General features: G+C 37.4%; 1 protein-coding gene across 1 annotated transcript; it reads right to left on the reverse strand.

Annotated features, from left to right (window-relative positions):
* LOC137008284 (zinc finger CCHC domain-containing protein 24-like) lies at window positions 1-10,143 on the reverse strand. Its single transcript, XM_067370253.1, has 4 exons — window positions 9,964-10,143; window positions 7,730-7,930; window positions 1,216-1,380; window positions 1-114 (listed from the first exon to the last, which is right to left on the reverse strand). Exons 1-4 carry the CDS (start codon window positions 10,141-10,143, stop codon window positions 1-3), a joined length of 660 nt encoding a protein of 219 aa, XP_067226354.1.
* Window positions 10,144-11,629: the final 1,486 nt, after the last annotated feature.

Raw genomic sequence — 11,629 nt, forward strand, 5'->3', positions numbered from 1 at the left:
TCACTGAACTCGACGGCAGTAGTATCCGAGCGCCTTACACTTCTCGCAGAGATGCTGAGGATGTTCTTTGCTCTGGTCCGACACGTCCAGGCCGTCAGGTTTCTCCAGAGGACGCTGCCAACGCAGAGGAAACATTCTCAATCCCAAATATTTATCTTAAATGTTCCTGTTTGAGTTCTTCTCTATATCAGTGTCAGTGTTTTCTTCACAATATTCCTCATTTAAATAATTAATGCGCAGAATAAAGGGGCGGGGCCTGGTTGAGTTAGTTAGCAGTGTGTTGAAACTGTCGGTTATGGTAAGGGGCGGGACATTTCCCAAACACCAATCACAACACACTGCTCCAGCCGACCAATCAGAGCACATTGTGCTTTTCAGAAGGAGGGGCTTCATAGAGACAGGAAGTAAACAGAGCGTTACTGACAGACTGGGAAGAGAGGAGCTGCAACAATGGAGAATATGAGGAGAATAATCAACCTGTTCTAGTAGAGCCCAAGACTTTATAAAAGGGCATAATATGGCCTCTTTAAAAAAAATTCCTGATTATTTTAAAAGCCAAAAAGCAGCCATGATGTCCACATAAAAGTGTGCATCTTAAAAACAATATTTACAAGACATCTGGTGAAGATTAAAAGGAAAAAGGGACGTCAGGAGCGTCGCTCTTCATCGAGTGTTTTCTACCAGCTTCAAAACTTCAGAACCTGCCAAACATACTGCAAAGAACCTCATGAAAGCTTTATCTTGAGCCAAAAGAGCTCTAGTACATCAGTGTCAGTTTCTGAATGTCTCAGTCGTGAGTTAATAACAAACAGACGCTGTTCAGATGCGTTTAGATCTTCTTTTGTGGCTCATTTTGTACAGATGCTTCGGTAAAGCAACTCCAGAAAACTTCCAAACATTCCCTCTCAGTTCCTGAAGCGTACGCAGTTGTGTTTAAATGGACAAGACACAATCACTTCTTCATCAGCATCTTTGTCTTGTTTTCTAGTAAAACAAAATATCTAAACTAATCTAAAAATTTCTTAGATTCTGCTTTAAATTATGTTAGATTTACACTTTGAAAAACTCACCAGTGGGGTCAACATTAAACTAATGGTAAATGGTAATTTTGCTAAAATATCTTGTTTCAAGGATGTTTAGATATTGTTAGCACAAAACAAAATGTAATGTGATCGTTAAACTGCTGTTTTTCAGTCTAGAAGCGAGCGTGTTCACCTGTTTGTGAGGATAGACGTTGATGTGGCATTTGATGCACTCCTGACCCATGTTCGCCCACGAGTTTCCACTCATCCACTTCCTCTTGCATTTGGGACACTTGTACTCTCCGAAACACCTCTTCTTCCCCTGATACGGCGTCAGACCCTCTCCTTTAGGACGAGCCTGGTAAGAAAACAGTCTTTAGTTCATCTGTAGACTTACACACTTTTATTGATTAATACTTTTATTCATCAAGGACACATTTAACTGATCAAAAGTGACAGTAAAGACATTTATAATGGTGTAAGTGATTCTATTTCAAATAAATGCTGTTCTTTTGAACTTTCTATTCATCAGAGAATCCTGGAAAATAAAATGTGTCACAGTTTCCACACTAAGTTTTCAACACTGATAATAATCATAAATGTTTCTTGAGCAGCAAATGATTTCTGAAGGATCATGTGACACTGAAGACTGGAGTAATGATGCTGAAAATTCAGCTTTGATCACAGGAATAAATTACACTTTACTATATATTCACATAGAAAACAGCTGATTTACACTGGAATAATATTTCACTATTTTTACTGTATTTTTGATCAAATAAATTCAGCTTTGATCACAGGAATAAATTACACTTTACTAAATATTCACATAGAAAACAGCTGATTTACACTGGAATAATATTTCACTATTTTTACTGTATTTTTGATCAAATAAATTCAGCTTTGATCACAGGAATAAATTACACTTTACTATATATTCACATAGAAAACAGCTGATTTACATTAGAATAATATTTCACTATTTTTACTGTATTTTTGATCAAATAAATTCAGCTTTGATCACAGGAATAAATTACACTTTACTATATATTCACACAGAAAACAGCTGATTTACATTAGAATAATATTTCACTATTTTTACTGTATTTTTGATCAAATAAATTCAGCTTTGATCACAGGAATAAATTACACTTTACTGTATATTCACATAGAAAACAGCTGATTTACATTAGAATAATATTTCACTATTTTACTGTATTTTTGATCAAATAAATTCAGCTTTGATCACAGGAATAAATTACACTTTACTGTATATTCACATAGAAAACAGCTGATTTACATTAGAATAATATTTCACTATTTTTACTGTATTTTTGATCAAATAAATTCAGCTTTGATCACAGGAATAAATTACACTTTACTAAATATTCACATAGAAAACAGCTGATTTACATTGGAATAATATTTCACTATTTTTACTGTATTTTTGATCAAATAAATTCAGCTTTGATCACAGGAATAAATTACACTTTACTAAATATTCACATAGAAAACAGCTGATTTACACTGGAATAATATTTCACTATTTTTACTGTATTTTTGATCAAATAAATTCAGCTTTGATCACAGGAATAAATTACACTTTACTATATATTCACACAGAAAACAGCTGATTTACATTAGAATAATATTTCACTATTTTACTGTATTTTTGATCAAATAAATTCAGCTTTGATCACAGGAATAAATTACACTTTACTGTATATTCACATAGAAAACAGCTGATTTACATTAGAATAATATTTCACTATTTTACTGTATTTTTGATCAAATAAATTCAGCTTTGATCACAGGAATAAATTACACTTTACTATATATTCACACAGAAAACAGCTGATTTACATTAGAATAATATTTCACTATTTTACTGTATTTTTGATCAAATAAATGATCAGAAGAGACTCTTTCAAAAACATTCTAAAAATCATAATTATTCCAAACTTGTAAATGTTAATTCTGCTATGTGTCATAGAGGTTTTCAATCTTTAATGTTTTTTGGAACCCCAGTGCTGCATTTGTCAAACTGTTACAGTTTTGTGATGTTGCAGTTCTTAATGTTACAGCGTTACAGTCGTGTTACATCAGAGTAACTTTCTGAACTGTGATGCAATTCAAAATGTAACATGTGAAATGTTTCCAGAAGAGGCTCTACAGTGAATATTAGTGTGTTCTCAGTTCATAAGCAGGTCTGTTTCAGATTTAATTTGGATGAAGCTTCATCACCGAATCTGCGCTGGAGATCAGTGTTTGACCGAGCTCCCGCCGCACGTGTCTTTAATCTCTCTGTGGTTATTAGCAGTGTTTAGTCACGATGAGTGTGTCCGCGGTTTGCTTTAAACATCTTTCTGAAATCATTCAAGCTGCATTTCTAATGATTCCAGATCCTGATTTGTGTAGGATGTGAGGAGGTTCTGTTTATTGCTCCGTGTGACTAATATGTGATTTAATCAGACGCATCTGAGCCTCAAACGTCACCTCTGCACCGGCTCCATATGATCCACCTGCTGCTGCTTTACTGATATTTCTTCCAGTGTGAAAACATGTAAGAAAACTGCTCTGTAAAGTTGAAGTGTGAGATGTTTGCTTCGTTTGGAGGACGGCCGGCTCCAGCATTGTTGAATTATGATGCAACAGTGACACGAAAGCCGCTGCTTCAGGGAGGAGATGTTGATTCAGCGGTCTGTAATCACAGCTGGAATGTGAGCGTTTGGCTCTGAAACGCTGTTATTCTGACCACCAACAATCTCTGAAAGATGACTGAATGAAATGAAGATGTTGACAGCCACATGAAAGATCACGACCGAAGACATCTGTCCATTTCACTATCCTTTAACGCCGGCATGATAGTCTTCCCTATTGTGCCGTATATCTGAGTGAAACGCTTCGCAAACAAGAACAAATGACCAATTCCCCTAAATGTTTCCCAATGAGTCAAACGAGTTTTTAATGTAACAGAATTGTTAAAACGTTGAGGGTTAGTGAGTTCCCAGCATGAATACATTTAAATTGTAGTGTTAATTAGGACAATTTTTAAGAGAGAAACTAAAAATCCGGATGCATCAAATTCTCTTTTTGTACAGTGCAGATGACGGGCTCTGAGAGGGAGAGGCTCCTGTGGCCCTCCTACAGATCCTCATCATCCTCATCATCCTCATCATCGAGTCCAGCTGCGGGAGTCTGGCAGAGACAGATCCACATATTAGCAGCTGAAGTCTGAATGCAGTATTATTTACATCACTTGAGGACATTTGTTTTTGGTTTATTAACTTGCAGTCTTGCAAACACCGTAATAATCTCCTCTATCGTTGCTCGTTTTTTCCACAAATGCTCCATCCACACTCAATCTAGCGTGCAAGGACTTCCCGCCGCACTGCCTCGTTTTCCCAGAGTTCCACAGCGGAGGTTCTCTGCGAGCGGATTGGCTTTCTTCGGCTGTCCTCCATCTGGAGTCCATCAGAGCGATCGGAGCCCACGGCTCTCCTGAGATCCGGCGGAGAACATGTGCTCAGTTATTCCTCCCTAACAGTCCCAAACCTTCCTGCTCTGTTTGCTTTGGCAGAGAGACATTAGAGCGCCGCGCTGATGCAAGAGAGATCTGTGCTTTGATTAGATCATCATTATTAGTGCTGCCGCGTACTGATGTCAGAAGCTAAAATCACTGTAATCGACTTATGTACTGTCAACTTCCCATGATGCATTTCTTAAACCTGCTGCAGTGCACTCTGGGAGTGGCTCTCGACAGAAATCTGATAGTGTCTGTAATTCAGAGCCATATGTTTAATGTCAGTTTAAGATTTCCCAGCAGCCCTTTTCAAACCCCATCAAACACTGTCCACACCCTCATTAAAACACCCTGAAGAACATGAAGTCATTCAGAGAACGTAGAAGTTTGGGTCCGTGATGAATAGTTTTGTTCAGCAAGAATGCATTAAATTACATCAAAAAAGACACATTTATAAAGATTTCTATTTTCAAATAAATGCTGTTCTTTTGAACTTTCTATTCATCAAAGAATCCTGAAAAATAAAATGTGTCACAGTTTCCACATGAAGCTGTTTTCAACACTGAAAATAATCATAAATGTTTCTTGAGCAGCAAATGATTTCTGAAGGATCATGTGACACTGAAGACTGGAGTAATGATGCTGAAAATCACAGGAATAAATTACACTTTACTACATATTCACATAGAAAACAGCTGATTTACATTAGAATAATATTTCACTATTTTACTGTATTTTTGACTGTATTATACTGTATTTTGTATTTTTAAGTTGGTGCATCAATAAAATTATACTCTATTACACAATATAAGAGAAACCTCCAGGTAAAGAATGTTAAACACATTTGAATAATTCCCTGTTATTACGAGATCATGTTGTGTTCTTTAAGTCCAGAAAGCACATTTGCTCGAGATGCAGTAAATGGAAACGCCTCACTGCTGGCCGTGATCCAGCCTCAACACTGAGACTGAGAGCGCACACATCACAGATGGACTTATGTATTTTATATATGCTCTTAAACTTCTCTAATAAGACTGTTTTCATAGTTGCACTGGTTTATTTACAGTGGTCCACTTTTTAAGATATTTATAAGGCTATTTTTATGGTGTTGGAAGCCTGACAGTATTTGTAGTACAGTAACGTCTCTGTCAAACACCCACAGATGTCATTCCTGTCCGTCCCACAGCATGAGTGATTTACATTCTCTGAGTTCTGGCTTATATTCACACACACACACACACACACACACACACACACACACACACACAGATGATGTCACATTATTATAATCTGCAGTGTCCAGTGTTTAACACTCACTCTGCAAAACTCTCTGACTCAATGCTACAGAGATTTGCTTGGTTACTAGTATAATGTTATGTGGTCGCTATAGAGATCTGGATGGTTGCTAGGTGGTTGCTTACGAGCTCAAAAAAAGCCCACCTAAACGTCTCTCTGATATTCTGGTCTCTAGATGTGGTTACACCCAGACGTTTAATGGTTGTTCAGGTGTTTTCTGCCATGGAATAAGAAAATAAAAAGGTAATTGCAACATTTTATCTCACAATTATGACATTATGACATAAGGCATGATAGTCTTTTCTTCCCTATTGTGCCGTATATCTGAGTAAAACGCTTCGCAAACAAGAACAAATGACCAATTCCCCTAAATGTTTCCCAATGAGTCAAACAAGTTTTTAATGTAACAGTATTGTTGAAATGTTCAGGTGTTTTCTGCCATGGAATAAGAAAATAAAAAGGTAATTGCAACATTTTATCTCGCAATTATGACATTTTCCTCGGAATTCTGAGTTCAAGTCTCGCAATCATGACATTTTTCCTCGGATTTCTGAGTTTATGTCTCGCAATCATGACATTTTTCTCTGAATTCTGAGTTCACATTTCGCATTTATGACATTTTTCTTTTAATTCTAAGTTCAAGTCTCACAATTATTACATTTTTTTAGGAATTCTGAGTTCACGTCTCGCAATTATGATATTTTTCTTGGAATTCTGAGTTCTATTTGGTTCCTAGACAGTTGCTAGAGTGTTGCTAGGTTGTTGCTATAGAGGTTGCTAAGCTGTTCTGAGTGGTTGCTATAGTGTTCTGGGTTGTTGCTAGGTAATTGCTAGGGTGGTTGCTATGGTATTCTGGATTGGTGCTAGGATGTTGATATGCAGTTTCTTGGGTGTTCTGTTTGGTCGCTAGACAGTTGCTAGGTGGTTGCTATGGAGGTAGCTGTTCTGAATGGTTGCTAGGTTGTTCTGGGTGGTTGATAGGTAGTTTTTATGCAGTTGCTAGGGTGGTTGCTGTGGTGTTCTGGATTGTTGCTAGGATGTTGATATGCAGTTTCTGGGGTGTTCTGTTTAGTTGCTAGGCAGATGCTAGGGTGTTGTTCTGTGGTGTTCTGGGGGGTTGCTTAGGTGTTCCTAGGTGGTTGCTAGGGGGTTCTGTATGGTTGCTAGGTGGTTGCTAGGGGGTTCTGTATGGTTGTGTTCCAGAAAAACAGAGAAATAGCTCTAAATGTGTGCAGAACATGCAGATCTACTCAGTTTCGTGTCTCAGTTCAAACTGTTAATGTTTTTTAAAGATTTGATGTCATGAATCTCACAAACTTTGTCAAAACAAGATCTTCTTCTGGAGTTCTTTCCGTCTGTTTTAAAGAAAGGTGTTTTGAGCACTAAGGAACATGATCTGATAATCTTGACGTAAGGCAGGAATCGGCGTGTAACTCAGATTTAGATCACATTATAAAGGGACGGACGTTTTCAGCTCTAGTTATCGTCTCCTCTTTCATCTCATCTGAGAATAATTAAGATGCCGAGATCTAAATCACTTCATCTTTGTACTAAAAGGTTTTCCCTCCGTTTCACGAGACGCCGCGTGTGTGTTCGGCCAAATCTGGTGTGAAGAGGACTTCCTCTCATCTACGACAGCCGATGATGTCATGAAAGGAGAGGAACTGTATCATCTTTCATAAACACAGAAGGTTCATCTGGCGCTCATTACAGCTGCTCATGGGTGGGGTGCTGGTCTGATGCAATGGATTGTGGGTAACACTTTGAAATGCAGGTCAGTCACAGAAAATAATTTCCAGATAATCACACCAGTAGAATCGCAGAGCAACAGATCCAGTAATACGGTTTTAATTTGAATAAGCAGATGTGTGAGCTCAGGTGTGTTTACCTGCGGACAGTCTTTGATGTAGTGGCCCTTGTTGAAGCACAGGTGGCACAGGTAGTTGGCTGGAGGCTTCTTGTAGAGTTTTCTGGGTTCAGAGGCGAGCGAGAGCTCAGAGAAGCTGTCCGTCAGTAAGCTCAGGCCCTCCACGATGTCGTTCAGAGAGCCGTAGGGAGACGAGCTCTGATATACGCTGCTGCACAGAGTCTGAAGAGAGAGAGACATGTGAAACTTTCACTGAAATAGAATAGGCATTGCTATATTTAGATTATATATGAAATATTATAGAATGTTTGCATTCTGTGGCTCAAACAGTAGCGCATAGTGCAAGCAACTCCAAGATCAAGGTTTGATTCCCAGGGAATGCATGAACTGAACAGTGTTATTTTAGTATCATCGCCAGTTTTTGGTAATATTTTAATTTGATTTTCTGTTTTCACTTTAATTAAAAAAAAAAAAACTATTATAAAAGTAATTTTATTGTGTTTTTGTCATTTTTATTTATTTATTTTTTAATTTGTCTATATAGTTTTCATTATTTTTATTTAAAAGTTTTAGTTTATTTGGTTATTATTGTTATTACCTGAAATAAAATAAGTTTTAATATTTTATTTCAGTTAATGCTCATTTTATTTCAGGAAATAAATACTTTTTTATGGTTTAGCTTTAGTTAACGATATTTTGAATGCAATGTAAGTCACTTTGGATAGATGTATTTACATTTAATATTCTTAATTTCTTTTTGTTTAATTCCTTTTTTATCCATTTTCTTATTTCTAATATTTATTTTTTCTAACATGCCAGTAGGTGTCAGACCACTGTTGTTTGGCTTGATTAGAAAGATGCATAAGAACATAAAATATAAACATTAAAAATGTTAAATAGTCTCATAGTCAGAGAGTTGTTGATATTTAAAATAATATAAAAATACATGTTTCCATATATTCTCTCTGTCTTTTAAAACACGCTCTAATTGATTGTTGGTGATTTTTTCCTGTGGTTTTGATGATCCGTGTGAGAGGGAATGTTCCGTTTTCCTCAGGAAGACAGACTTTGCCATATGATTCTCCGATCCCTTTTCCTCAGTCTATCTCAGGAGATGCTCCATGTGAGGAAACAGAAGGTTTCTGTGCGGAATGTAATATTAGCAGACTGCCTACCTCATACTGAGCAGTTTATACTCTATACTAGTTTTTTAAAGAAGCATGTTAAATAGTATGCAACATAAACATCTAAAGATATATTTGCATTGTATAAAAGTAGTGAGCTACATTATGAGCATGTGTAATTCTGCAGTTTGAAACACACGCATCAGATACACTACAGTCATCATATCTCATATCACTGCAAATTCTGCTCCAGAACGTTGATTTTATGCACCTATAGTAAGAATGCTGAACTCAGATGTTTTTCCACATTGCAAACGTGGAGCCAAACCACTAAAGTTTCAAATCTCTTCAGCCAAACCTGTGTTTTTTCATTCAGTGCTTTCTAAAGCCAAAGTAAGGGATAATTCATTACATACACTTGCAATAAAGGGATGCCGTGTTTGAATGATGGAATCGGATTTTTTTGTCATTGTGTTCATGCACCAGATTATTCAAAATAGTACGTTTTTGTAACTTAAAGGGCTGTGATGTATTTATCATGAGGTCATTTTACAGTAAGCTGGTCATTTGCAGAGTAATTTAACTAAACGGCTCAGTAAAGCCCGAGCCAGAGGTGCATTGTGGGAGAACTTGCACACTGTCCGGCACAGCTGGACCCAAATGAAACCAGCCAATCAGGACCGTTTCTCACCCCTTCTCTGCACAAATACACATGATGTGCTTGTTAAGCCAAAAATCACCCACTCAGAGGATGAATCGAAGAAAATTATTTCATTCCTTTATTTGTGGGCGACGCTTGAATTTTCATGCTAGTTTTCTAATGCGTTCAGTTCTGCAGGACTAGATTATATTCCTGTAATGCATCTGTCTGAACATGTGATTTTATAGAAAGATCATGTCACTATGGAAACACGTTCTAATTTCCATCTTGACGCGGTCAAACTGTGCGCGCGTCAAATTTCACACGTCTGACCCCTTCGGCCTTCCATACGGCACTGAAGACTGATAGATAGATAGATAGATAGATAGATAGATAGATAGATAGATAGATAGATAGATAGATAGATAGATAGATAGATAGATAGATAGATAGATAGATAGATAGATAGATGGGTGTCGTGACGTCATCACCTCTCTGCGCTCGTGAATGAAGCTGCTGATGATGTCGCTGCTGAGATGCGCGTTCACATCCTCCGGCGCGGGTCCGCGGCTGTAGTGCGCGTCAGAAGCGGCATTGCTCCGCGACTCCTGCAGCGACAGATAAACCCAGTTCAGAAGTTGCGCGGGCTCTAGAGCTGGACCCGAACTCATCTTCCTGACGGGGAATCCAGCGGGCTCGGGTCACATTGATGCGGAATGACGGGACGGGACAGTTCTCGCGCTGAGGAGGAAAGTTTAACCGCAGATTCACCAATCACATGCGCTGGACGGCTGGCTGATGCATATTCATGAGCTGTGGCGCCGCCATTGGAAGGTTACCAAGAAACGTCAGCAGATCATAAGTTAATATTCAAATACACGCGCTTCCCCAAATAAATCCCATCTGAAATGATGCAATCAAAGTAAATACATTAAATCAGTTTATATTGAAGAACATGAAGAGCATCTAATCCTGTGATAGAACTTTATCATGAGGGGTGTTACAAACTTATAATGACATGATTATCAAATTATCATTATAAACAGTAAATTAAAAGTCAATCAGGAGTGTGGAGATCACATGATCAGGAGCAGATTGTGCCCTCTGCTGGTCATGTGACTCCATTACAGGCTGAAACTGCTGTAGAGTGTCTTTGGGTGTGTTTTTGCTTTGTCCAGTGTTTATATTCACATTACATACTATTATATAAATATATACTTACATATAAATAGTATTTCCTAATAAGAAACATGGAAGAATGAAAGAATTTCCGACTTAAAATGCATGATTTATGATGGTTATGGGTTTTATGAGTATCATAGGTTGATAGTATCATATTTGCCTCTTCTGATCAGTTAAGATGTACTTTGATTGTCTTTTTAAGGTTTATTTTTATATTACTTATAAAACTTCATGGATGTGATCCTTTTCTTATTGTGTTGTTGTTTGTACAGCATATGGTCAAAGTTAGGCTTGTTTTATTCAGTGCTATAAATACATTTGAATGGGATTCACGGCAAGCCTTGGAATTTCTTAGAAATGGTGTTTCCCTCCCTTATCTGGAAGCTGATGACGTTCATTCACCTGTCGGGATGCACCTGATGCTAACATGACCAGTTTTTCCACTGTTTGCTTCTGAAGCCTAACCCTTTCATTTCTGAACACGTTCATCCATACCGGTGGAAGGCCGGGACAGACAGGAGGAAGGGAAGCGTCTGTCGTTTCCATGCAAATGATTTGTTTGTTCATACTGTAGAACTGCCTGATCCGTTCAGACTCAGTGTTTCGGGCAGAAACTGACCTGAATTCAAGAGGCTTTTCTCTGGTGTTTTACATCTGCAGTTTCTGCACTCATTAAAGACAGCTGTAATCAAGTTCTCCATAAACTATACAGATATTATAACTGACTGACACTCTTACAGAAACTACCATGAGCTTCCAGCAAAATAGGTAGTTGCTGTAAAATCATGATACATTTGTAATGGATGCGCTTCAGTGTAAGAAGCTTTATCTGACATTTTATATTAGGTTATTTTGTTATATTATTTTATTATATTATAGTTTACTAGATTGAAGGAGTGTCTTGTCCCTATTTGAATAGTTATTATAAAAGTAACAATTGGATTACTTATTAGTAATTAAAACTAAAAACAAATA

Source organism: Chanodichthys erythropterus, chromosome 19 (assembly GCF_024489055.1).
Source record: "Chanodichthys erythropterus isolate Z2021 chromosome 19, ASM2448905v1, whole genome shotgun sequence".
In the NCBI taxonomy this organism is placed as follows: domain Eukaryota; kingdom Metazoa; phylum Chordata; class Actinopteri; order Cypriniformes; family Xenocyprididae; genus Chanodichthys; species Chanodichthys erythropterus.